Raw genomic sequence first — 26,531 nt, 5'->3', positions numbered from 1 at the left:
CTACTGTCATCCTCCTAAAGGTGTGTAAAAGATCCCTATTGCTGCTCTTTGCTCTTTTGTTAAAGAAAGATTTATAAAAAGCATTCATTTAAATGCCTGCATTGTATTTTTGAAAATGATTTCTAGTGGTTTCCTGACAATGGTCTACTGATCTCTCTTAACACCCAAAGGGAGCACTAGGAAACACCTTTGGTAAGGCTCCCAGTAAAAGACAGAGACTAATGAGAAGATTCCACTGTTACCTGAAGCATGTGAACTAAAAATGTGGCTGTTTTGTCATGCTCTGGGTTTTGTAGGGGTGTGAAGAGAAGTCTCCCCAAGTCCTGATAAAGACCCTATACTCTGCTTCAACACCAAACCAGAAAATTCTGTCAGACTGGATGGTGCTGGGAGACAGAACTGCTTATTACATTATACACATTATTATATACATTATTAAAACCAAACTGCAGACTTACATTTACTCCATAAGTCGCAGAGTATCCCTAAAAGTCAACCCAGTCTGAATGGCTGCTGGCCTTCCTTCTTTACCAGAATGAAGGAAGAGTTGCCATGATAACTAAATTGATCTTCTACTCACACCAATCATAGACAAACAGCATTCAGAATGGGTTGAAGTGGCAAGAAGTGTTGTTTCAAGTCTCTTCCAGTCCTTGCCACAATTAGCAGTGATAACACCAATATCTTGCTTTGCAAAGCCAAGAGTATGCAACCACAACAGAAAAACTATCTCTCAATATCATAGTTCTAAATTAGAAACTAATTTTGTCTAAACATATTAAAGTGTTAAACAGCCAGTAAAATGTTACTTTAGACAATTGTGTGGCTATTGAGGGAACATAGAGTAGGGCACTTTATAGGTTGTGGTTTTGTAGGTAGAAGAAAAAATCCTCTTCCGTAAGTGGGGGGAAAAAGGATGAAAAAGGTCAGGCAGCAGCATAGAGGGTTTCAGGACATGATGCAACAGTAATTACATTGAATTACTGTAGCCAAGTAGGAAACACTGTCACTCTTATGTTTTCTATTCCGTATACAATCTTTCTTTACTTTTTAAAGAATAAAACAGATACAAAAGACAAACAAACCAAGGTGGATTGAATATTACCTTGTCTTCCTGAGTAGTTTTTTTCCAGATCATGCTGCAGAAGCCTATTGTGGAAAGATGACTGCTCTTTATTTATTCTGAATTCAAACTGCAACACAATATTATAGACAAATGTTAAGAGTTTTCAAATGCAAATAATGTCTTTACACAAACACAACCTCAGTATTAATAGCTCTCAGGAATTACAGGAGAGAGGTACAGATTGAAGATCAAGAAATCATTTCTATATATTTGTAAAGCTTATGGCAGGCTATAATACAACCCTATGTTTTTATTTTATACATTTTTAATAGAGTAAAATAAATTAACAAAATACTATTAGATATTGTAAGGCAACAGATGAGTACTGAAAAGGTAATTCCTATTTGAAAGCATACAAATTTGTCTGTATCACACAAGACATTTATTAATATAACTATCCAAGAAAAGGTAATAATTACTGGTTTGGTTTTTTCTGGTATTGACGAGGTCTGGATGACCAGCTGGAGACCACAATTATTAACCTGCAAATTAGAAGAAAATGAAATGAAATTCTACATTTCTTAGAAATATCAATACAATTGTTAATTGCTGTATTGATATTGCATATCAATAGAACTGATTTTTAAACAATAAAGCTATTTTCAACAGCAAAATCTGCCAAGAAAGGAACTCTTTTGCAAAATACTATGAAGAATACATCACAGCTCTAAGTAACACTACATTTTTAGTTTACAAAAATCACACTGGTTTTAGTTTTAAAAATACACTGAAAGCGTGACTTCCATGGGGATACAACTCTCAGTACGGAGAAAACAAGCGTTGACTTTTAAATATGCCTTCTATTATCAAAAGACAAAACATGCTGGTTTTCAGCTAGATTTAAGCGACAAAACCGAAACGTCTCACAGGAGCACAGACCCAAACGGCTCATGCAGGCACCTCCCAGCGCAGCACAAATGATGCCGGGGAGCTGCCGCCCGCCCGGCACCCCAGCCCCGGCAGCAGCACCTACCGCTGCGGGCGCGGCCCGCGGGCCCCGGCCGGGGCGGCCCTTGCTGGGCACCATGGGCCGCTGCCCCTCGGCCCCGCACGGCTCCGCGCAGCCTCTCGGCTCCGCGCAGCTCCTCCGCTCCGCGCAGTCCCTCGGCCCCAGGCGGCCCCTCGGAGCCCCGCAGTCTCAAGCAGCCTGTCAGAGCTCCGCGATGCCAAACAAGCCCGCAGCCCCGCACGGCCCCGCCCCGCCGCCGCCCTGTCAGAAATGGCTCCGCCGTTACCGCGGACACCGCGGCTTCCGCCCCGCCCGCCGTCTGGGGCGGCGCCGAGGGGCGGGAAACCGTGAGGGGCGGGAAACCGTGAGGGGTCGGGGGCGGACGCACCGATCGACGGATGGATGTGACGCTCTGTGGTCGTCCTGCTATACCCGGTGTCACGCCCACCCCGCTGGCCCATAGTAAAAAGCCGCTATTATGATTGTGGTTTTCTGAATTCTGTAAGTAAGTGGCTGTGTGTGAAAGCCGTGACAGGGCGAGAAGCTGGCTGGTTCCTGCCGTGCCTCAGGAAATTGTCTTCTGTGGGCACAGACTGGTCACAAAATGTGACAGTCACAAAATGTGACAATCACAAAATGTGACAAACAACCTGTGCGAGCTCTAGGTGCTGATCCCGCAGCAGTTCCTGGAGCGCAGGGGTTCCACTGATGTGTAGTGGATGCTTTTAAATACGCTCATCAAGAAATTAGTAGTAGGAGAAGTAACGGTGTGGCTGTCAGTGCATGGAAGGGCTGTGAATTGCCTCACAGTGTCTTTCCCAATCAGAATCATGGAATCATCAAGGCTGGAAGATACCTTTAAGATTATCAAGTCCAAATGTCACCCCAGCACTGCAACTGTAACCCCTAAACCACAAACCACATGATCCAGTGCAGATCCAGACACTTAAACACCTCCCTGGGCAACCTATTCCAATGCCTAGCCACACAAACAAATAAATATTCCAGGTTTAGTTTCTTGTATTGTCATTTTAGTTTCCATCTGTTGGAAAATGCACCATAAGAAATCTGTGCAGATTTTGGATGTGCAGTTGAGGTTCGTGGGTTTATGACGATTACTGGATACCAGTGAGCTGTGGGTTTCCCTCTAAGGGACTCCTCTACATTAATACATTTCGTTTTAAGTTCTGCTATGTTTACAAATACTGCTTTATCTCTAATGGAAGTTAAGCATTATAGAGCACTGTTATATTAAAAGGAAAATAAAAACAAAACAAACCCAAAAAACATAGGTCTGGTAATTTCAATGGAAATCTAATCAACACAGTGCTTGAAATTACATCAGTCTTCATCTGGCCAAAAGCCAGTTCTGTGCTGTGACCACTGGTAGAACAAATAAACACACCTAGTGTCCTTTGCTATAAAATCAAGTTCCCTTAACCTTGACAGAAAGATATATCAGATAAACTGAAAGGTCTCTCTCAAACATCATTTGGGTTAGCTATTTGGGTAGCATAAAATAGTTCTTTGTTCATACTCCTGACCTTGTTTGTGCTCAGGGAGGCAAACAACTTCCATGAACTCATACAAAATCTGACCTAGAGCCCCTGTCCATATTCTTGCCTAGAATGTGTAATTTGTGTTTGTATTTCTGTGTCCACTGAAAAAAATAGCAAAGTGATGCATTGCCCAAGACATAATACAGAATGTTCCATCAGCAGAGGACTAGAGATTTGGTTAGTGATGCTTGTAAGCATATTTCATAAACAAAATACTTTATTGCTTAAGGCACATTTAAAAATCAGCCAAAGCCTGAGGCAGGGCAGTCTCAGAATGTGTCCATGCCAGCAAACCTGACTCATGGGGACTGTTTGCCACAGTAATGAGAAGAACTGGCCCTGAGTGCAGTCTCAGTCTTTGTCCATCCAAATTTTTAGGAAAAAAATATTGAAGCAATGCAGACATAAACAAGGATGCCACAAATGAAGCTGTGACTTAAAGATCATTTAGCAGTTTGGGTACAGACAGTATTGGAAAAAAAATCTTCCTTGAATGAAGAATAAGTATTTACATGGTAAATTGAAAAGCTTTTGATTCTAATATTTAGCACATGAATATTAATTTTACTTTAGTAGCTGAAACATAGTGTAATAGTCTGAATTATAGTGCAATAGTCTTAACTTCAAAATAATTACTGCCTAAGTGTTTCGGGAAAAGGGCCTCTATTTTAATTAGTTCTTAAGGGGGAATGTTTTTATTCTGTGTAAGTGCCATGCAGAATCATAGAGGAGACTCCTCTGCAAAACTAACACATATCCAGTCATGTCCTTGTTCACTCGTGTATCTTATTTCCAAATCTCAGCCTCGGCATTTAAACCACGCTTACCCCAGCGAAACCTTTCTGACTTTCACAAAACGCAACGCTCTGGTCAGGGAGCGGCGGCGCAGCCCCAAGGCTGCACCCGGATAAGAGAAGCTGAGGCGCTGCTTTCTGCTGAGGAGCCTGCTGTTTTCTGATGAAACAAAAGCAGTCCCTGTTCAGCCGTCAAGGAGAAGGACTCCTCAGCTGCCGGGGGTTCGGGGGCGGCATGGCTGGGGGAGGGTCGGACCCTCCCGCTGCCGTGCGGGCGCGCCGGGGGAGTGGAGCTGGGAGCGCCGCCCCAGCGGGAGGGGACTGGTGGGGACAGGAGGGGAGGCGGCCGGGCGGCTGTCGCAACCCGGGGCATCGCGGGTGCCGCGGCGGGCTGAGCCCGGCCGAGGAGCTCCATGGCTCAGCCGCCGCCGGACGAGCTCGGGGCCGCGCCTGCCGGGCCGGAGCTGCCGGCGGGGAGCGGCCCCGTGCAGATCCGAGTGGCCGTCCAGGCGGCCGCCGAGGAGGACGAGGAGGACGAGGAGGAGGAGGGGGGCGGCGGAGCGCAGTGCCCCAGCTGCAGCGAGGAGGACTCGGGGCGGTGCGGGCGTTCCAGGTGAGCCCCCGGGCAGGGGCTCCGGCGGCGGGGACGCGGCGCGGGCGGGGCTGTGCGGGGCGAGCAGCGGGGCTGCCGCGGACACCCCCGGAACGGAGCGGGCCCGGCTGATGCAACGCCGAGGGGCGGGTGGGAGACGCTGGAAACCCTCCAGCACGGACACCCGGCGGCCGGGAAGGAGCTGCCCGCCGCACCGATGGCTCCGCCCGGGCTGCGTCCCACCCGCCCCCGACGGGACTGCCGGGCCCGGGGCTCCCCCACAGCGAGAAGCGCCGGGCTGTGATGCCCCCCGACATTTCCAATTCACTGCGTTTTACAGAAAGATTTTGGGGGATAGTTGTAGCTATGTTTTGGAGTTTTGTTTTGGGGTTTGATGTTTTGGTTTTTTTCCTCTTTTTGCCCGTTTTGGCCCGGTGGCCTGGAATAGTTTTGATGCTTACTAGAATCTCTTACTTGTAAAACGAATATCCAGGATTTTTGTGCCAGCAAACTGCAGAGAGACAAAGCTCTACTAGTTGTAGCTCATCCTGTGGTCTGTACTAAAGCTGCAGATGGAGTAATAAATTGTCAGATAAAGATTTAGATATAGTAGCAAGAAATCCAGTATTCTGTTTGAACATTTATTGTTTCTAATTGATTTTCTAACTTAATACCTAGCATTGACTCAGAGTAAACTGCAATGTATTATTTTAAATTACAGAGGGGCTGTAGGGGAGTGAGAAATTTTCTGTAGCTGCCAAAATTGTCAACTATGGACTACAGAAACAGAAGTTGAACAGAGCTAGGCACAGTGCAGTTAAGGTTTTTAAACTGAGTCAGCTTAGTTATTCCACAATCATATGTGACTGTTGTAATTTTTATAAATATGTACAACAGCCTACAGTATTGCATTCCATTTACTGATTTCTTGAAATCAGGGTATTATTTACATTTTTTATCTATGATAGTATTACTTGTGAAGAGCTTCTAGCCCTGGCCTAGACTAGGAAAAAAAAAAAGGTTATTTTTTCAAGCTTTGAAAGACAATAGCTCTTAAATACTCTTAAATGTCACTTATTTAATCTTCTGCAGTATCTGTTGTCTTCAGAGATGTTTGCTGACAGTGTTGATGTACATTCAGTTCTTGTGGAGGTTGCGTTTTTGTAAACGGGCTCTTCCTGATCCAGGAAAGGCCAGAGGTATTGCTATGGAGAGAACTCTAAAGACTCTGCATCAAAAGTAGGTGACTGGAGTTTACACATGCTTCTGCCATTTACATATAACCTTACCTAAGGACTTCCTTTTTGGGAATGCAGCGTCTGAGAGGAAATTATTTACAAACATTTGGAAAATTATTAGGGGTGATCTAAAACTGCTGGGAATGAGCCATCTCACTCTCCAGCTGAAGCTTGCAGACAGCTTGCCATCAGTAGGCACCCAGTACTGTATTTGTGTTTTTATTCACAAACGTAGACTGCTCTTCAGTGACTGTACTCTTGGAACTTATAAATTAGATTGCCACACAGTGCTTATTAATACAATACTTCATTCATTTGGAGATTCAGCTAAAATTTTTCAGAAGGTTAGATGCTATCCAAACAATTTATTATATTATTTATGAGATATTTAAAATTCCAAATCTGCTCTCTCTGTAGATATGTTTAGTTTCTTGTGTGACTAATGACCAGATGAGTCACCATGTTAAAAGATAGTTTTTCATTCTATTTTACAAGCATGTCATCACAAAGCTCTGAATAAAAAAACAAAGTTGTGAATAACTACTAGGGTTTGGTTCTTTGTCAATGTTGACTGAAATTATTTATCAACTACTTTTGTAATACAGTTGATACCCTAGAGGTGCTACCAGTTGATAATTACCACAAATTAACATGGAGCTAGTTACAAATTTCTGCATTGATTGTAGGTGCAATCTCCATACAGCATTTAGTGAGGGCTATTGTAAGAGCCTATAAGATTTTGTAAAAACTGACATGTCTGCCAAACGTAGAAATAGTGTATAGGTCAAACTGTGACCAATATTTGAGAGGTGAAATGTTTCACCCTGATTCAGTGTGTCAACGCCGTAGGTCTCTGCAAACATGCAATTCATTTTTGTTGTTTTCCAAAGCACAATACCCCTTTTTGTCTCTAAACAAACACCTGCAAATATCTATGCTAATAAGTCCCTAAAACAAATGTAAGCCAGATCCTGAACTAAAGGCAAGTTTTTCCTAGCAGAGTGTGGATTTGCAAAAAGGCTGAAATGTTCCAAGCTTATTGTACCCAGACTATTCTGAATCCCACTAATTCTGAATCAGTAGTAAATGGAGTAGTGGGAAGGGATTATCATGAATGAAAAATAAAGACCATTGGTTTTTGCTTCCTTCTGAAACCAGCACCCACAGCTGGGCCTTAGATATTTTTTACCATCCTAATCATAACTTCATCTATTATCCTCTACTTCTGGCTTTGCCAAATAACATAAATTCTTTGTCTTGATCTCTCATTCTTGTCATTCCTTTGAACTGTACCCTGTTAAAGGCTAGGGAGCTTTTTAACAGGGAGACTTCTAGGATTGTGCAAGTGAGTATCCACATATATCTGATGTGTTGCCCTATCATCAGAACCATGACAACTACACTTATTGTAAGCTTCAAAAAGCCAGGTGCCAGAGAACTGCTGTAACTTGTCCCAGCAGCAGGCAGAGTTCCTGTGCAGAGCCCACTGACCTACCCACTCTCTCCAGACAGCAGCACTGTGATCACTGCCTCTGTCACCCCTGGACAGAACTGTCCAGGGCAGGGGATCCAGCCCGCTGCATCCTCCCTGCCAGATCAGCCTCACAGCACTCCAGTGTGATGCCTGCTCCTTTTCCTAAGGATTTCAAAGCCTGCAAAAGCTACTTAATACAATTTTGGGGAAATGCATGGCTCCTTTTCATTACTAATGTACCTGGGAGACCAAACTAATACATGATGGGGTACTTAGTGAATGATTTTATTTTTTTAACAGAAACTTTCATGATGATCCCACAACAAAACTAGACCACTAACAGCTTGAAAAAATGACTATGACTTAAGATAGACTTGTCCATTATAGTCACCTGTAAATGAAAATTTCTATTTCAGCAACAAACATGTTGCTGTGACTGCACATGGCAAGACATTTATCTTGAATCCATGGCTGCAGTATTTTTTGAGGAATAGAATGCCCAACAGTGCTCCATTTTGCCCAGGTACCCATACAGTATGATGGGAGGTAAAGAGAAAAAATGACCTCATGAGGTTATTCTTCATGAGCAGTCTGCATGTATGCATATAAACCTGTTCCTGAGTTACATGAGCTGGCAGGTTTAGCCTCTGTGCTAAACTGCTGGTTATGTTACTCTGTCACTCTGGAAGTGACCTATAAAACGTGCAACAGTCCTGTCAGTCCTTCCTACTCCCTGGATATCAGCTCCTGCATCCATGCAGTGAAGAGGCTCAAGAAATCATGACTGCATCTAGCTGGAATATTCGTTCTCTGGTATGTGACACTACTCATGAAGCACATAAAGGTCAGGCCTATGTTTAACAGCTTCATAAAGAAAAATATAACACCGTAACTGGAGGAACTTTGTATAGTACCAAGTGCATTTCATTTTGCATTTCATGTTTTGGCGGAGGGTTTGAGTTGTCAGTGCTTTCAAGCCATTGGTGTAGATGTCTCATTGTTCTGCACTGAGATCAGCTTTTGAAATGAGCTCAGGAACTTGACTCCTTACGCTGACTGGAAAGCTTCATCCTCTGAGCTAGCCTGCTGGCTCAGCTGCGTGGGTGACACCTGTCCAGTGCCCACATCTAAAGTCAGTTGGAACCAGCATAATGGTTATGCCCTTTCATTTTGAAAGGCTATTTGAATCCACTAATAGAAGATGAAGATCTGTTGATAAAATGATTTAACTGTTTTCCAGTGGCGGGGAAAATGATGATGACTCTGACCAGAACTGGAAACCACCAGAAAATGACCTGATCCAGAAGTTAATAGCACAGATTGAATATTACTTCTCAGATGAGAACCTTGAGAAAGATGCCTTCCTTCTGAAGCATGTGAGAAGAAATAAGATGGGCTATGTCAGTGTTAAACTTCTCACTTCATTTAAGAAGGTAAGCTAACTTTTTAAGACTTGAAGGGTCTCATGCAAGCCTGATGAATCTAAAAAGAGTAGAAGAGATTAAAGTAACATTTTATATAGGCAACTTTATAGTCTTTATTGCCTGGTTTTGCTATGATGGTTAGGTTTGTACTCATCCAGAACTTTCATTGCTGAACTCGCTGATGATTGGCTAGGGAAATCATCGTATGCTTTTAAATTATTATTCTTGGAGACAGGAGGAGATTAGATAAAATTATTTTCCACAGCAACTACTCATGAACAGCTGGGTAATCCTGGTACAGTTATGTTCCTGTCTCTGAGAAGGGACAGTGAAACTGATTTTTGGACAGAGAACCAAAAATGAAGAGTAGTATAAAGTATCTGGTAACTGATATCCCTTAGACTTGAAGTGAATTTTATTATTTTTTCTTTTTTTTTTCTCCTTACATTAAAAAGACCTATATAAATCTGTACATATCTGATTTCTAGAATTACACTAGAAACACTTTGTCAAGCTTTAAAATCTCATTGTTTTGCAGAGTTACTCAGTCTAGAAGTTAAGGCACTCTCAATTTTGTCAGACTACTTAAAACAGATTATATTGGTAACAGATAAACTCTTTATAAACATGTAATGAAAATAGAAAAGTTTGTGGTGTTTTTTTAGACTGAGATTTTTGAGGGAGGAAAGATCAGTTCAATACAATGAAGATCTAAGCTTAACAAGACTTCTTGTTTGGCAAATGTAACATCCATAGAACATGCCTTTTGATCATGGTTCAGGGCTAGATGTGGAATGACCAAGAACTACTTGAGTAGGCTTTCAGATGATGATTGCCAGTTCCTGTTTTAATTTGATTCAACAGGACATGAGCTTTACAGGAGCTCACTAATGCCCATTATAGCATGAAAACTGTTTCCCTTCTCACCAAGTCTGCTACATGAAACTTAAATCCAGGGTTCTGCTTGTAGACTGAAGCCTGCATCTGCCTTAAAATTCAGTGACTAGTTTGATTTGGTTTGCTCAGTTGTGGTGCTTAACCTGTGTCTGTCCCAAAGGTGAAACACCTTACCCGAGACTGGAGAACCACAGCCTATGCACTGAAGTACTCCAACACTCTGGAGCTCAATGATGATAACAAAAAGGTTCGAAGAAATACTCCAGTTCCATTGTTTCCAAGTGAAAATGTCCCTACCAGGATGCTACTGGTGTATGATATCCACATGATTTCTGAGCTGCAGGCCCTTAAAAAAGAAGAAAATGGATGCATGCAAGAAAGGATAATGGAGCATCTCCTCAAAGCCTTTGTAACTTTTGGTGTAATTTCATCAGTTCGTATTCTCAAGCCTGGCAGGGATCTTCCCCCTGATATCAGGAGGGTCAGCAATCGGTATACCCAGCTGGGAACCCAGCAATGTGCAATTATAGAATTTGAAGAAGTAGAAGCAGCCGTACGTGCTCATGATTTTATGTGTGCTGGAAACAAAGAGACCGGCATGAAAGTTGTCCAAATAGGCATGAAACCACCAAAGAAAAAAGTTCCCAAAGACAAGAACCGTGACGAAGATACCAGCAAGAGCCTTAAGAAGACTCGATCCCTTAACAAGAGAGTTGAGGAACTTCAGTTTGCTGGTGATGAATCTTCAGCAAACAGCTCTTCTGAGCCAGAGAGCAATCCTACATCACCGCTGTCAGGACGCAAATGTACCACAACGAATACAAGTAATCTGAGCCCCGTCATCCACCCAAACAACCACCTGAGTCCTAATATGTCACCCAGATCAAGTCCTTGGAACAGTCCATCTTCACTAAGAAAAGTAACCAAAAAGTCTCCGCTGGCTGAAGACAGCAAGCTTAACCCAAGCACTAGCCCTGAAATTCCATGGAAATACACTGATTATTCCTCAGATAGCAGCATCACTCCTTCTGGGAGCCCCTGGGTGCAGAGAAGAAAAGCCCAAACTCTGACACAAGAGAAGAGTCCTGTCAGCAGCCCCATGTTGGTTCGGAAAATACAAAATGCAGACGGTCTCCCTGTAGGGGTGCTGCGGCTGCCTAAAGGTCCTGATGGCACCAAAGGATTCCACAATGGCTGTGAAAGAAGGAGGGCTATGAAAGGTGAATAGACTATTCGTTAAGAACAGTTTCACAAATCAGCCAACTGCTGGTGACCAAGCCTGGTGAAAAATTGTCACTTGAGTGACTCAGTTAAGTCAGTATTTAATTTTAAAAGCTTTTGTATTTATATAGAGACTTTATCATCTGTATATTTGTATATTTTCTTCATGGAACAGATGAGGCTGGAAGGCATCTCTGGAGATTGCCCAGTCCACCTCCTTTGCTGAAGCTACAAGTCACTGATAGGTTTGATTATCTGCAAGGACAGACTCCCCAGTCTGTCTGGGTGAGCGTTCCCATGTTCAACCACCCACACAGAACCAGTCTGTGCCCCTTTTCCTGTTACTGGGTATTGCTGAGAAGTGCCTGGCTCCATTTTCTTTACTTCTTCTCATCAGATATTTAAAGACCTTGATGAGATCCTCCCCCAGAGCCCTCTCCACTCCAATCTAACCAGTGCCCACTCTCTAGGCCTCACAGGAGGGACGTGCTAGCCTTTTAATCAGCTGAATCACTTAGCTAATGCAGGGCCTCTATCTGCATCCATTCTTTTTAATGTATTATTTTGAAACACCTAAATATTCAAGCAGCCATATAAATCATTGATGTAAGTACATTATTTGCCAAGTTAGGATCCTGAGGAGCAGTGTGTACTTACACTTTAGTGGTTGCATTATGAAAAGCTATGGAATGTTACCAGTCTCATCACAGGGAGCTGAGGTTTTGAAGACTGCCTGTGTTTGCCTCAGAAGGAACTGAGAAACCGATGCCACAGTGAGCAGTTGTTCTCACATACATCACTAAAGCAGTATTGATCAAGACTGCTTGTCTTCAAGCAGTGTGCATTTTCATGAGTAAAGACTCTGAGCACTGGAGACTGCTCTGTAAGTGTTCTCTTGTATAATCAGATGGAAATAAAAATATTAACGCTAGATCTATTTTGTTTATTTTAAAAATAAGTTGAGCTGCACATGAATAGATAACTTAAACCTCATCTTATACCACGTGCCACCCTCTCTGCCCCATTACTGATGGTTAATTCTATGATGATGCTTCACTATGTGTGTCATAGGCATTTTTATACAATATTATAAACTAAACAGTAGTTATGTCACTGCTAACTCAGAATTTGACAAGCAGGCTCAGTAAGAAGTGCTTAAATTAAAATGAACTATAATGCTACATGAAGTCAAAGAAGGAAACTGCAGTTCTACTTACAAAAGTTAAACTCTGGAAAACTAGCCAAGTAAGAAGGTTTGAAGTTGCAATGGTGATCTTGGGAACTGTGCACGACAAAGGTCTCATCAGATGGTGATTCTTCATTCCAGAAGTCCACATCCTGTCCAACTTCCTAAGTGTAACATTTCTGCTGTGTAAGTCAAAGTTAGACTCCTATATACAGAAATCCCAGCTCTGTGCATTGCTCTTTAGCCACCCACGTACATTCCTGGTTCTTTCACTGCGCACAAATGGAATCCTCCAGGTGACCTCCCAACGCCCATTACACAAACTGCAGCATGTGCACATTCACAGACTCTGTGAGCTCTCAGCACCAGAGCACAGGGGCAGGTGCTTGGAGAGGGCAGAGTGAACCCTGTGGCTGCCTAGGGCAGGGAGAGCCAGGGCCTGCCAGAGCAGCAGGGGAGAGGCTGGCAGGCAGCATGGTGCTCCAGGGACTCACCCCAGAGAATCCTGCTTCTCTTCTGGAGAGCTCAAACACACACATGCACACCTTGAAGTGGTGGTTTCAAAAACATGGAGCTTGAGCATATTTTTATTGCTTTTTTTACACAACAAACAGCAATTCTAAAAAGCATTTTAAGAATGAGACCACTTTGCCAAGTAGTTCAGTTATTGAAGGCATTCACATTTCTTAAGTGCCTACACACCACCAGTGCCCAGGGCACCAGCAGAAATCCCCACATGCTACTCAATCCACAGCAGCTTTAGTCATATACATACAGCAATAAAACCAGATACAATATTAAATCCTTGGTATAAATATTTAGTTCTCCCTGAGTTTATGTTTCTGTCTTCACATTCAATCAAGAGTTTAAAACCTATAAACAATACAACCCCCAAAAATACACACCGCACATTCAAACTGCTTGGCCAAATGCTGCCAGCAGAGATGTTTTAAACACCAATAGCTCTGCCTTTATTTTGTTCCACCTCTTAAATGTTTCTATTATGATAACATATTTCAACTAAGTATTTTTTAAAATGTCATATCAACTCAAGAGAAACAACATGACAACACATCTGGCATTTTAGTCACTGGCTGAGAGCCCTTCTCACCTCCCAAAAGAACATTTACTTCTGTCCCCAGTTACAAGGGATGCATTCCAGTTGCCTTCATTTCACACAGGCAGTTTATGGCTGGGTTTAAAACCCTGAGGTCTGAAAAAAGCCGGGGACTTCCAGTAAAAAAAGCTTATTAACTCAGCTAATACACCCGAGCTATTTAGGACAACAGTTTGATTAATCAAACAGAGCTGGCTTCAGCTTACACCACTGTTCCCTTAGCTTGGATTTTACTGCATTTGAAGCAAAAGTATAGTTGATTGATTCATAGGAAAGATCCCACATCTGTGATCGAGTCAGATTAAATGTTTTTGCAACCAGCTCATATTCTTGCGATAGATCAGTTGCAAAGACGCCTTTATCATCAGTCTGGAGTTAAATTGAAAGGAAAGAAATAAAAAAGTTTAAATTAGTTCCTCTATATCAAAAAGGTTTTTTTTTCTAAACATACAAACCAGTTTTATCTTGCTGTCTCACATTTTATTCCACTGTTCTTTCATCTGTGCATGGTTATTTAATTCTTTATTTGCCCTATTATCACTAAAAGGAATAAATTATTCAAATATATAAGAAGATTTCTTAAAAAGGTGGCATGATTTATCAAGAAAATAGGATTTCCTACTAAAATTGCTAGAAAGATGGCTATCAAATACTGCATATATTCAAGGTATGTCAGTATGTGCAGGTCTCCTTATTCCTCTTTTCCCTTTCCCCAGATAAGCAGTGCTATAAAATATATATATATATATATATATATATATATATGTATGTATGTATGTATGTATGTATACACGCACTTGGACAATGCTATGGGTTATGGGGGTTAAACTAACAGGATAATACTAAAACCCTGCCAATGGCAGCACAAGTACTTGGCACCTGCAATGCTTAAAGACCTTCATGAGCTATCACGAGAACTATCAAGAGCAGGAGCTCTCCCCCAGCACAATGACCACCAGGTAAGCAGATGTGCATATGCAAGCACAGCAGCCATGGGTTTTAAATCTGTCATTGTGCAAAGAGCTATGAAGTTCACTGCTTGTATATCTGATCACTTTATCCAACAGAAAAAAAGTCCTGGCAATAGAAGTCCTACAATAGAACCAAGATAAATACTAGCAATTCCCATTTGAATTAAAAGCATTTCTCAAACAGAACATTTCCTAAAGGCAAATGATTCACTACAAGGTCAGAAACTGTAAGTAAGTTCTGATCCATAAACAGAGAAAGACTTCTCCAACTTCACAAGTTTAGCCCTTTGCTTAAATACATGCTTAAAAATCAAAAAACTTACACAAAGCACTGCAGGATGACCCATGCTATACCAGTATCCAAAATGGTGTTTGTCACAGGAAGGCACTGTCTGAGATTTTATGTTTGATGTCATGCAAAATTCTAAGGGAAAAACAAAAAAAGAAATGAGGACATATATTAAAATAAGAGACACATTAATTGACTTAGAAAGGTCCTGAATAAAAATTAAAATCAGCTACTGTTGTTTCCTTGATTTTCTATGCTTCTTTTGTAATTTCTTTTGAGAAAACTTTGCTAATTGATTTCTTTGGGGTATAAAATTTAGGGAACTTGCAAACCAGGTACAGAATCGCCACACAGTCTTGTACAGTAATGACAAATTATGATTTGGGATTTGGTTTTGCTTCCATCTGAAACATCAGCTGTTGTCTGCTGCCACAAAGGTGCCAAAAACCCCACAAGCATCATGAGTGTACCTTCATGGGCAAGTCTCATTGCCGTATTTGTCCAAGTCACCTCTGGTCAGAGACAAACTGGTGTCACTAGATCAGCTGTGTTGATCTGTTCTGATATCCAGAGAGCAAGTCATGGCAAATATTTTTTTCCTTACCAATAGGTATATGATTTTGCTGAACCAATGACACTATCTCTTCAGAACCTGCTGCTGTGGAGTTGAGAAATGTTCCATGTCCAATTCTGTCAGGAGGCAGGCCCAGGAGAATCTTGGTCTCCTCTTCTTGGTTTGGAATCTAGAGAGCATATATTTCACATTCTGTCAAGGCAGCATAAAACAGCACATTATATAACTACAATGGACTTTCAGTTCTACTTTAATGGCATCTCTTATCTGAAAGAAAGTGATAGTGAAATAGAAACAAGTATAAATATGCTGATGGCATCATAGGTCCTGCTTAATTTCCTGAAATAATAACTATCTTCACTATTTATTGTAACTACATTCAGTATTTATTCTTGGAGCCAATTCCAGCCACCATTTGAACAGATGAGCAACTCTTTCTACTGATCCCAGTGGATTTAACAGAGCTCACTGCTCATGAAACTGTGTGGATTTCACTACACATGATTTCTGATATAATACCAGTAAGAAAGCAGTGGATCTCTTAGAAAGCTCCTAATTTCAATTTCACACCTAAACCTACAATAGATATAGTACAGGAAGCAATAATCTGGCTGTTCAGATTTAGAACAAAAGGTTGACTATTTCTCTTTGTTTTCTTGTCTCTTCTCAAATGCCCCAAACCATTAATACTTTAGCCTGAGAAGTCCAAAATGCACAGAAGGTGATTTTAATTTCATCAAGATTTTCACAAAATGACAATTACAGAGAAACAGCAAAATAAAAAAAAAAAAACAAAAACATTTTACCTCACAAAGATGCAGTGCCAGCTTTAGACCTGCTTTTTTTGCTTCAGAGAGCGGTTCCAAAAAATCTTGACCATGTCCTGCCTGGAAAACAGGAACACATCACTTTTCTACAGCTTATTTGAGAAAATCCCTGTCATTACCATAATTAAGAAGTCTAGCAGTATCCAAACACTACATTAAAATACATTTACATTTAAATTATTCCACTTTTCCCATTATTTCAGTTTGGAATGCAGCAAGTCAAACAAGCCTCTGCCATACAGTTTAGACCAATGGATCAAACACCAGTAGGTTAGATGATGCCTAAGATTTACAAGCCAATTGTCTTGATTTTGATACCTTTTACACAGCTACCACCTAGAGCTATTTCACTTCAGCTTGACAGCTGTCCTCAAATATTTTTGCTTTCTTAATACAAAATGAGCATTTGGTGCAGCTAAACAAAATGTAAACTATTGACAACTTGCTTCCACCCAGTTAATCTGACTGGGACAACTCAGGTACACACACTTCCCAGATAACATTGCATTTCAATGGTACTTTTCTCAGTCACATATTAGTCTAAGAGTTCTTTGTTAGAGTATCTGCCCCTTACAGCAACAGGGATTAACCCAGTATTAATCCATTCCAGCTAGGCACAAAAATCGGACAAAAACTTGTAAGAAAAACCTATGGTTAGAACCACCTGCAGTTACACAACATTATATATTTATCTTCAAGAACAGACTAAAATAAACCAAAAACTTACAGTGGGATCACCACTGAGGTCAAGTCCTACTACAACCCCATCACTGGAAAGCAGGAACTCTTCAGCAAGTTTAACAGTTTGTTTAGCAACTGCTGGGCCATGTCTTCTGTTTATTGCTATTAACAGCCTGGGACAGAAATGTATTAAATTATTAAATTAAATTATTATTAAATTATTACAAGCTGTAATATCAGGAGCTCAACAAATCTGATACCAACAAAAAATGGCAATTCATATCCTTCATGGCTGAGTATAAAGAGTATTTGTATAGGAAACTGTTCTAGGAATGAAGGTACCAAAGTGTAGAGGGTCACAAACATATAAATAAGTTGGCCCATGACATGCAATAACACCCATGAAGGATGAAAATTCTTAAGCTTTCACAAATAAATCTAGTAAGGGTTGTTACAGAGGCTATAAAAGACGGAAGAGCAAACTGTCTCCAAACAGCCATTGACACCTTCTAAAACTTCTGCTGGTCAGGACCAGTTCTTCTTTACAGTAGGCTGCTCGTACAGCTAATCAAACAAAAACTTTGCAATGAAGCTAAGCTGTGAAAAAGAAGCCAACTCCATGGAAAACACCTCTTTTCCTGAAAATGTTGCAAAGAATGGACAGTCTTAAAGATGAGAGGTTTTACCCAGTTTTCTTCTTTAGCAGTAAAAAAGAAGATAAAAAGTCAGGTTTCCATATGAACTACCTGTTTCTACTCCATGTAATCTGGTTTAAAAACAATTTTCTTTCTTATACTGCTGGTTTGTAAATCTCTCTGCAAGCATGACCAAGTATCAGACTACACAAAACCTTGAAACAGAGGTGTTGCACCTGCTTTATTTACCTTACATCTATATCCAAGCCTTCTTCTTGACACTGCTTTATACCCTCAAGTACGGTTTCAACATACATCCTTTTGGTCATACCTGCAAACATATGCACACATTTGGAAAAAACATATTTTAAATTATTTTTATTATATTGCAGACCCAGCTCTCTAGTCTCCTAAGTTTCATGTTGCACCTTTGATTTTAGACAATATAGTCTTCTATGTTATTCTGATTCTAATTCTATCTGTAAATATAACTTTACTGTGAAGCACATATTTGAACTAAACCTCCTCCCAAGCATGTGGAAAAATTAAAATGACTTTGTGTGAACCAGAGAATCACAATAGGACTTCTGTTATGTGTATCTACTAAACCATACCTAGAAGAAAAAAAGAAAATAACAAAAGTAAAATATATCAGCTGTTAAGAATATTAGCAGACTCAGATGCCATACTCAAGTGAATAACCCAATCTCATGGTCATTATGACCAACCCATTTTGTTCCTCAAAAATCTAATAGGAAAGTGACATGCTTTTACCTGGTTAAATCTTAGCTTTCATATTTGAAGTATATTTTTATTCAGCCAACTAAATTTGACTTTACTTATCGTTAACATAGTCTTCAACTAAGTTTTATAGTGAAAGAAGATCACAAATTAACAACCAGAACAGACTGTACCTGTGGAATTTTCTTCTCTTGGAGTGCTTCTCAATTCCAGATACTTAACACCATCATCAGCAAATTCTTTAATGACATCTTTAGTTATCTGATTAAGTAAAAGTGTATTCAACATCATAAAAGTTATAATTAGTTATATTTTCCTTTACAACTAAAAGACCCAGTTATTTTTTGTTGTGAAACACTTGTAGTGTTTTCAGGCCCAGTGTTTTTAGCAGTCCCCATGTCTGTAAAAATGCTACCACACAGAAGGTACATTTGATTCTTTCAGGGATAGTGAAGACAGTTCAAGTGTTTTACAGTAATTATTCTGACCTTCAACTGAAAAGGACCATTTTTGATATTGTTATTTGGAATCCAATGCTCTTAATCCATCTGGTTGTGACTGTGTGTACTGCTTGCTTGTTTAAAGTGAACTTTTAATTAATTTACCAGCAAAATATCTTCAGTCCTTGTGGTAACCTGATAGATGATCTGAAACATCTGAAAACATCTAAAATAAAATATAAAAATTAATTTGAAAGGCACTGGATGAGTATTTAGGAAAAAAAAAATCTACATTTTAAAAACACCTACCCACTGGAGTCAATTAACCAGACTGTAGCTTGAAATACAAAGAAACATCTGAACAATTTCTGATTTTAGATACTAACAAAGTATTCCCAACAAAAGTTGTTACTACCACAAAGCTTTTTAAAGGAAAAAGAAAACATGAAGTTTCCAAAAAAGGAAACTATGTGAATCAATTTTCTCAGATGATCTAAGTGAAAAATTTCAATCTTTTAAAGAAGGAATTAATCAATAAGAGTTTTCTTTTTAGTTTGCAAGCACTGAAGAAATTACTTTGTAGATACAGGTATCAAAAAAATCTATGAGATTATGCTGTAAAACTTAAAACCATATTTTCTGCAGTTAGTGAGTAAGGCCATACATTTCTGTTTTCAACTTAATTAAAGAATCTTTGGTAAATGTTCATCACACACATGCATATACTCACTCATCTAAGGTTCTTTTCTTTCCTTTGTCAATCACAGTCATTCCATTCTGGATCTGAAGGTTTGGCTTCTGGGCCATGAGTTTCTTCATAGTAGCAGTACTGATACAACCATTCAAATGAGCATGGAGTTCCTACAGAAATAAAAATCCTATGGACTTATGAAAAGGGTGGCTTCTGCACCTTGTTTGTACTACTTCTCGTATCCTACATCAGTGTTTCACTCTGAGTTTGAAAATAACAGTTATCTGCATTTTGCTAATAACTTCCTTAGGTTTTTGCAAGCACTGGTTCAGCTGAGAACTACCCTATTTCTTTTGAGGCCGTTGTTGGCATGGGAGCACAGCTGGCTCAGCAAAGAGCTCTCCAGACAGTTCTTGGGGTGGTGTGATCCAAGGTGAGGAGGAAGCCAATAGCTGCCTCAGTATTACAAAAACGTACACTAAGGATTCAAGAACTCTCCCCATCCACTGCAAGTTAAATGTACATGTCCATCATTCAAATATAGCAACAGGTGTCTACCCACTCCCCTTGCTTTTGTTCATACTCTGAAGTTTAAACTCACATCAGAAATGCAGCAAGACTCTGCCATGAACGGCAACTGCAGTAACTGCACTCCTTTGCCTGAGGCCTCTTTTTGCCTGATTTTCTATTGACATCCTGACTTTGGGCTCCAAACCTAAGATCCTCAGCTCCACTCCTCACTTCACCTTTGCTCCTTCTTATCTCCTGGCTCCTGACTTAAGGAGTAGGTCTCTAGCGCCCCCCCAACTCATTCAAATGTATCTACAAAGCATCTACTTGTTACCTACCTCTCGTCTCCCTGTACACATCCATTCTCAATAGGAAAAGAAAAATTCAATAAATACTTGTCTTCAAGCTTTACATTGGAAAACATGTCGAAATTGTAACTCACCAGAAGCTGTGGCTGCTTACAGATTCCGGTGACTGAGCCAGATGTACAGTGCTACAACTGTGTTATATTTTTCACAAGATTACGATTACCTCACAGAATTCTGACAAACATTAAATATACATCCTGAAAAGCAACTTAGTGAAAAGGAACGCTGGGATGCAAGGATGATGTGGCCTGAAGTGGGTTTGGTGGTGCCCCCGTGCACTGCCTGTACAGAGCTGTGTGCTGGACTACGTGCTCTCGGGGTTTGGCGAATGCGGCACACGAGCCCCGATAAATCCACACACACCCCTACGGAAGGCTTGCACTGATATGCAAGAAGTAAGGCACACCCTCGGGACACGGAGAAAAAGCGTTATCTGAGACAGAGTTCTTGGCTAGACTGAGGGGAAATAGGACAAAAAGAGAAAATGAAGATCGCGCTCAACTGATTTAATTGCAATTAGATTAGTAAGGTCTGTAAACAAACCGGTCAGGCAAACACCCGACTGCATTTTGCGGTGGGATAAGGCCCTTAGAAACCGCGCGTTCGGGAAGAACTCCGAGACAGCAGCAGCGTCTATCGCTCTGTCTGTCTCTCCGTCTGCAGCCCGAGCCCGGTGCCGCCGGAGGAGGGTCCGGGCCCGCCGCCCCCCGCCGCTCACCGCTTTGGGCAGCCGTCGGTAGAAGCGCAGCTCCCGCTCGCGGTCCCGCTCTGCCGCCATGGTGGCTCCTGTGCCGGCGGGGTGGGACGAGCCGGGGCTCGGCGGTGGCACCGCCCCGGCCCGGGGCCCGCCCCCGGCACCGCAGAGCGCGGGGCCGCGGCCGGCGCTCCGCCCGCCCCGCGCCGCTGCAGCGGGATCGAGCCGACACCACGACAAACACAGCCAATATTAACGCCAGGGAAGCTTCAAGGGGCAGTTTATTGAAGCGACAGCATTTCCAGCCCGACGGCACCGCGGTGCTACAGCAGCGGCCGCTCCAGCCCCGGGCGGGGGGCACGCACGCACGGCGGGCATTCACCGCGACTACACGAAGTTGTCCTGTAATGGCACTAGTCCGCTACATTATCGCGTCACAAAGTCCTAATGGATAAACTCATCGATTACATTGCCAACCCTTTTTAAAAGTAATTTGGCAAGCTTGCTAGCACAAGAATAGGAACTGTAACTTTCACAGATATGGTGGTCAAACCCAATCAAAACAAAGTTATCCCAGAACAATCAAAAAATCTATTTCAATTATTTAATATTTAGCCTTTAGTGATACTGCAGTCTAATTCTAAACTCCCCCATAATTTAAAGTCGAGTCCCTAAGCAGGTATTAGCTCTTGCTATGTCCCAAACCAAGAAGATAATGTAATTAACATCATAAAACATGGTGATTTACATACTACCCACATAACTCAGGCAAATAAATTATCCTCCCACAAATTAAAAAAAAAACAAAAAAACCCTGACATATTTAGGGAAGTTAGCTTTAGAGTTAAATTAAAGCATAGAAATATGAAGTAAACAATTCAATATTCAAGTTAGTTTGCTGCTCTTTGAGGGCCTGACAGATCATCCAAGCTCAAGCACAGTGGAGAATTTGGTTAGCTGCTCAACTTTTTTTTTATAGAAAAATACCATGTCCATAGAAGAAATGAAATTAATTTCAACTTACTCAGTGATCCACTCTTTTATTTGACCTTAGTTAAAGGCAAACCAAGTACAGATACTGTACATTAAAATGTATGCACACAGAACAAACAGTTGTTCTTCATTCTACCTTAAAGGCTCAAACTTCCACACTTGTTTATTTAGAGCCCTTTGCAGGCAACGACTCCTCTCTGAAACACATTGCACCCACATTTAAATATAGAGAGATCCATCTGCAGGTCCCACATAGCCAACACCTATTAGCAGCACATCAATTAGTGTCCATATTCCAAGTCCACCGAAGCTGAAGAGTTTTCCCAGACCTTCCCGCCACTGACCCAAATAGAAACGATCGGCACCAAATCCACCAAGGGTGATGCTATAAGAATAAAAATATTATTAATTATTATTATTCTTAGAGGAACTGAGCTTGGGTACCCAAATGTTTTTCCTCCAGCTGTGTTTGTTGAAGACAGCCAGCACTGTTGAAGGTAAACCCTTCATGCATTCTATGCCCACCATTTCAAGCTAGACTATCTCAAATACATGTTATTTGGCACACCTTTAAAAAAAAACAATCAGAAAACCACAGAACCTTAAGTTTTAAAGAAAACTAATCAATTTTAGCTTGACATTATCCAATAGTTCATGCTTACCTTAGAGCCAAGGCAGTAGACCACTTATAACCTCCAGTCCAGTTGCAATAGAGCATCTTAGGAAAGACACGGTTACCTAAATATTGGAAAATATTAAAACTTTAATGCAATAAACAAAGACCATATAATAAGGAAGAAAATGACAAGGAAGAAGATACTATATTTTTCCAAAAGTAATCTAAAAGGGTTGACGCTAACTGAGAAACAACTGTTAACACACAAGCTCATTCTGTTCCATCAGTCTTGGTCCCATATCAGAAAAGTCAGCGAACAAACAGAGGGAAAATTAAGCCTAGTTGGATGGAATCAGCATAATTTTCTTTAATTGGCCTATGGAAACATTTGATATTGATTCTATTAGTGGTCTGAGAATCAGATCCCTAGTAGGTTCAAGTAAGTTTAACTCACAGAAGTTGACAAAAATAAAAAGAACTGTTTTCTCTGGTGTGAAAGTATACAACAATATAATAAGCCAATGTTTGCAGTTAGATGTCACTATTATGCTAAAAAACGAAATGCAACAATAAAAAATTCAGTAGATTGATCAAGGAGCAGGCTGTTATTGCAAAAAGGACATAATCTTTGTATTCACCCACTACAAAATATGTGGAAAATTCTTTAGAGAAATCCAGCTTTGCCCACCTTACCTAGACAATGAATGTGATCCCGGACTGTGCAAGTTGCATTGTATCGCTGTCGAGGGCAGGAAACTGTCATGCAGTTTGTGGAATTGGTACAGACATAATCACTTGTGGCAAGCTGCCAGCAAAACTGGCATGTCATGTTAATTGTAAAGTTCTCCTGCTCGTGGTTATTCTCATCCTGTAAAAGGACAGCACTATTACTTCAATAATATTAAAACCAAAAAATCAATGTGCAGTATCAAATTAGATTTAATGAGTAGACATTTTGGGCAAAAGAACAATTGTTCTGTTTGCTACCTTTTAGAGAGCAGAATAGAAAACCACCAAAGAAGTATCAAAGTCGCATTTAACATTTCTGATTCCTCTAATCTAAGGCTGCTGCCAAAGGGAGGACTCATTTAGTCTCACCTGTAAGGTCAGTTTGTAACTCTGACAGATATTTAGCTTCCCCACTCTCAAAATGTTTGGAGTGGTTTAACTCAAATGCATGGCCAGGTAAGAAAAAGATCCAAGGCAAGAAAGGCAAACCAGGGAAGGGCAGGCCTGCCTCTTCAACAACACACAGTGAGTGATCAAACTTATCACAGAACTGCAAACCTACCTACATCAGAACCTGGAAATCAATATTCTGCATTTTAAGACAAGATGCCACAGTTTAATTACTTAAATCTGGGGTTAAGAGTAACAGGTTACTTACAACACAATGAACGTGTGGCTTGACTTTGCAATCAAAAGTTGTCGTCTTCCCATATATACAGGAATAGTTTGTGTTACATGTCATGCAGTCTGGTGGCAGTCTACTGCAAAGCCCGTTGCTGGGACAATTAGTCAGGTAAGGTGGAATTTCTGTACTTTCTGAAAGGTGCAATAAGTGAATTAAGAACCTGAGTAAAAAAAAACGCTAAATAGCCTAAAGTACATATATACATTTTTTTATACATGTACATAGACAAACACATGCACTGATGCTGCATAAAGGGCTTTCCTCACTATACATGGAACAGCATTCCCAGTCTGTGCTGTGAGAGCCAGAGGAGCCACAGGGCTCTGTGTAGGACACCAGCCAACATTTCAGCACAGCACCAGGACTGAGCTTATGGGGATTAGTGCTGCCTCAGCCAGCGCTCCTCAGCAGAAATAATCAGTTCAGGAATAGCAGCTGGGTGACATGGGTAACCTACTTTGAGCTGAGCTCTAATTAGGACTATAGCTACCTCAGCCATTTGCTGTTTGCATGTGTACAGAATCACCTCCTAAACTGCCAGCCAGAGCAGTGTTTCTGTCAGTCCTGATGCACCCTCAGTGAGCTACAAAGCTGTACTGATGGTGGACAGGGAGCAAGTTCTTGCAGGATGCTGGAGTCTTTCAAGAACTTCCACCATCCTGAGGGGTATAAACCTCATATACCACAATAGTACTTCAACCTACCATTTTATAGTCCTTATATGAACGAGTTGTCTAATTAGATAACCCAAAGTAACTGTTATGGTCACTGACAAGTAATTCATAATGTGTGCAATGCTTTTTACCACTTTTTACCACTCTGAAATCACACACTGGTTTCTAACACCCAGTTCAAGAACTTTTGGACTCAAGACTGAGAAGGATCCACAGAAAACAAAGAAAAAAAACAACATAATACCTCACCTAATGCTTTAAAATAGGGAGCATTTGTACTTGTTGAAGTTAGGCTTTTTGCCAGTGTAGACTGTGGCTGTGAAAGCTTTGTCGTCATCAAAGATCCCGCTACAAGACAAAAACATGGAGAAAGTGAAATTTCTAAAACAAATTCCATCTTCAGAAACAGCATGATTTCAGCACTCTGATATGAAAATGCAAGTGGAAAGTGTAATGAGATTAGAAAAAAATCTGTTTTCCTGTTCTACTAATAGTGGGATATTTGTGTTAAACATTAGAAAGAGCATTAAAATGGAATTGTTCCTTTAAGACAAGGAACTACGTTTATTTCCATTCAATCTTGTTTTTTGATTCATGAGAATTAAAAACACTGCTCAGAAAGCAGATTTTACACAGGGTTTCCTACTGAGCAATACCATTTAATGAAGCAATGTAAGCAGTTCTTTGACGGAAAGATGGAGCAGAGGAAGCGCTCCGGAGGCACGGCTGTGCTCGTGCTGCGCGCTGGTCTCTGCGGGAGCCGCCGTCTGAGGCTCGGGAGAGCCGCGATGCGCCAGCTCCTGCCGAGCCCTCACGGCAGCCACCGGGCACGGGTGGAGGAAGGAGAGGCAGCTTTGCCACACCACCCACCCTGACCACGCCGACGAGCCCCAGGACGTTCTGCATCACACACGTTCGCGACACAGAACAGGCACAGAAGGTGCTGTGTAATAGAGCAGAACGCGAGCCGGCGAAGCGGGGCCTGGCCCGTCTTCTGCCCTGACACCGAACCCCTCAGCCCCAACCCCGCAGAACCGGCACAGCGAAACACGGCCATGCCCGAAACACCCGCTTCACCCCAGTCAGGGGAGCGGCAGCGCATCCTCACCCCACCGCGGTCACCCCCACCTCCGCAGCCGGACCCGCGCTCAGTCCTCGCCGCGGGGAGCGGCCGCTGCCGCTCGAGGCAGCCGTTCCCACCCCAGGGCCCAACCGGAGCACCTGCTCCTTCTCCCACTCTCGCTGCCCTGTCTCGGCCCTGCGGCCGCGCTCACCGCGGCCCGAGAGGACGGAGAGCTGCGACAGGAACAGTGCAGCCCCGCAGAGCCCGCGCAAAGCGCGCCGCCACCGCCGCGCCGCCATCTTGGTGCGCCCGGCGGGCCCGGCGCCACCGCCAGGGGGCGGCCCGGGGGCGGGGCCAGGCCGGCTGAGGGCGGCGGGGAACGGCAGCGCCGCGGCGGCCCCTCACGGCAGCGGACACCGGCAGAGCCCGAAATTCGCTGTAAAACACCCTCAGAACCTCGGTGCTGTAGGCTCAGCACATCACACATGGAGCGCGAAAGCGATTGTCCATAAAATATGTATGTATAAAATATAAAAATAAAAATCACCCGGCCCTCCCCGTGTTTATTCTGTCAAGCGGAACAGAAAGTTTTCCCATTGCTCCTTCAGGGTTTGTTTTTTTCCCCTTTTCTTTTAGAAGCAGGAGACAAAAACAGATGCACAAACCCAAACGAATACAAAACTAAACACAGACTTATTAAACACAGGTCTGTACGAGTGTGAGGCAAAAGTAAAACATAAGATTTGTATTTGTGTTAATATGTATGCACTAAA

At 41.8% G+C, this 26,531-nt stretch overlaps 4 protein-coding genes across 7 annotated transcripts in view; 1 reads left to right on the top strand and 3 right to left on the bottom strand.

The window, feature by feature from the left end:
• The window catches only part of LRRC49 (leucine rich repeat containing 49), a 40,630-nt gene extending 38,318 nt beyond the window's left edge, over positions 1–2,312 (bottom strand). For 2 of the 3 annotated variants that reach the window (XM_053988693.1, XM_053988695.1), the window contains exons 1-3: positions 2,100–2,299; positions 1,546–1,608; positions 1,106–1,193 (exon numbers count right to left, since the gene is read on the bottom strand). In XM_053988693.1, the coding sequence (XP_053844668.1) occupies positions 1,106–1,193; positions 1,546–1,608; positions 2,100–2,153 (205 nt within the window). In that variant the 5' untranslated portion in view covers positions 2,154–2,299. Of the gene's footprint in view, positions 1–1,105; positions 1,194–1,545; positions 1,609–2,099 lie in introns of all 3 variants that reach the window. The other variant, XM_053988694.1, reaches the window with a different exon arrangement.
• A 2,468-nt stretch (positions 2,313–4,780) lies between these two features.
• On the top strand, positions 4,781–12,205 carry LARP6 (La ribonucleoprotein 6, translational regulator). Its single transcript, XM_053988276.1, has 3 exons — positions 4,781–5,041; positions 8,973–9,165; positions 10,214–12,205. The coding sequence occupies exons 1-3, from the start codon at positions 4,842–4,844 to the stop codon at positions 11,279–11,281; spliced, it is 1,461 nt and encodes a 486-aa protein (XP_053844251.1). The 5' UTR covers positions 4,781–4,841; the 3' UTR covers positions 11,282–12,205.
• An 807-nt stretch (positions 12,206–13,012) lies between these two features.
• On the bottom strand, positions 13,013–21,094 carry ADAL (adenosine deaminase like). Of its 2 annotated transcripts, none has more exons than XM_053988277.1 (10): positions 21,023–21,094; positions 19,466–19,596; positions 18,901–18,961; positions 18,469–18,556; positions 17,804–17,885; positions 16,966–17,092; positions 16,218–16,298; positions 15,442–15,580; positions 14,872–14,972; positions 13,013–13,946 (listed from the first exon to the last, which is right to left on the bottom strand). In XM_053988277.1, the coding sequence occupies exons 1-10, from the start codon at positions 21,080–21,082 to the stop codon at positions 13,755–13,757; spliced, it is 1,062 nt and encodes a 353-aa protein (XP_053844252.1). In that variant the 5' UTR covers positions 21,083–21,094; the 3' UTR covers positions 13,013–13,754. The 2 variants fall into 2 exon arrangements, with proteins under 2 accessions (XP_053844252.1, XP_053844253.1); XM_053988278.1 differs by lacking the exon at positions 21,023–21,094 and adding an exon at positions 20,379–20,976.
• A 167-nt stretch (positions 21,095–21,261) lies between these two features.
• On the bottom strand, positions 21,262–25,814 carry TM2D3 (TM2 domain containing 3). Its single transcript, XM_053988912.1, is given in 9 exon segments — positions 21,262–22,376; positions 22,654–22,729; positions 23,301–23,475; positions 23,995–24,152; positions 24,945–25,043; positions 25,352–25,462; positions 25,465–25,546; positions 25,548–25,667; positions 25,669–25,814. Coding segments are annotated over 9 exon segments (1,116 nt in total). The 5' UTR covers positions 25,798–25,814; the 3' UTR covers positions 21,262–22,210.
• Positions 25,815–26,531: the final 717 nt, after the last annotated feature.

The sequence above is a fragment of the Vidua macroura genome, chromosome 12, assembly GCF_024509145.1.
Source record: "Vidua macroura isolate BioBank_ID:100142 chromosome 12, ASM2450914v1, whole genome shotgun sequence".
In the NCBI taxonomy this organism is placed as follows: domain Eukaryota; kingdom Metazoa; phylum Chordata; class Aves; order Passeriformes; family Viduidae; genus Vidua; species Vidua macroura.
Note: the sequence above shows the minus strand (reverse complement) of the source record. Positions and strands in the feature narration are given on the sequence as shown.

Excerpts from the sequence above, each read along its gene's own strand:
- LARP6 (XM_053988276.1), top strand. The coding sequence starts at position 4,842 with ATGGCTCAGCCGCCGCCGGACGAGCTCGGGGCCGCGCCTGCCGGGCCG. Across the intron at positions 5,042-8,972 it reads GGGCGGTGCGGGCGTTCCAG|TGGCGGGGAAAATGATGATG; the intron begins GTGAGCCCCCGG and ends ACTGTTTTCCAG. Across the intron at positions 9,166-10,213 it reads TTCTCACTTCATTTAAGAAG|GTGAAACACCTTACCCGAGA; the intron begins GTAAGCTAACTT and ends TCTGTCCCAAAG.
- ADAL (XM_053988277.1), bottom strand. The coding sequence starts at position 21,082 with ATGGCGGCAGAGCGGGACCGCGAGCGGGAGCTGCGCTTCTACCGACGG. Across the intron at positions 18,557-18,900 it reads GGACTGAAGATATTTTGCTG|ATAACTAAAGATGTCATTAA; the intron begins GTAAATTAATTA and ends TTACTTAATCAG. Across the intron at positions 15,581-16,217 it reads TGGCACTGCATCTTTGTGAG|ATTCCAAACCAAGAAGAGGA; the intron begins GTAAAATGTTTT and ends TATGCTCTCTAG.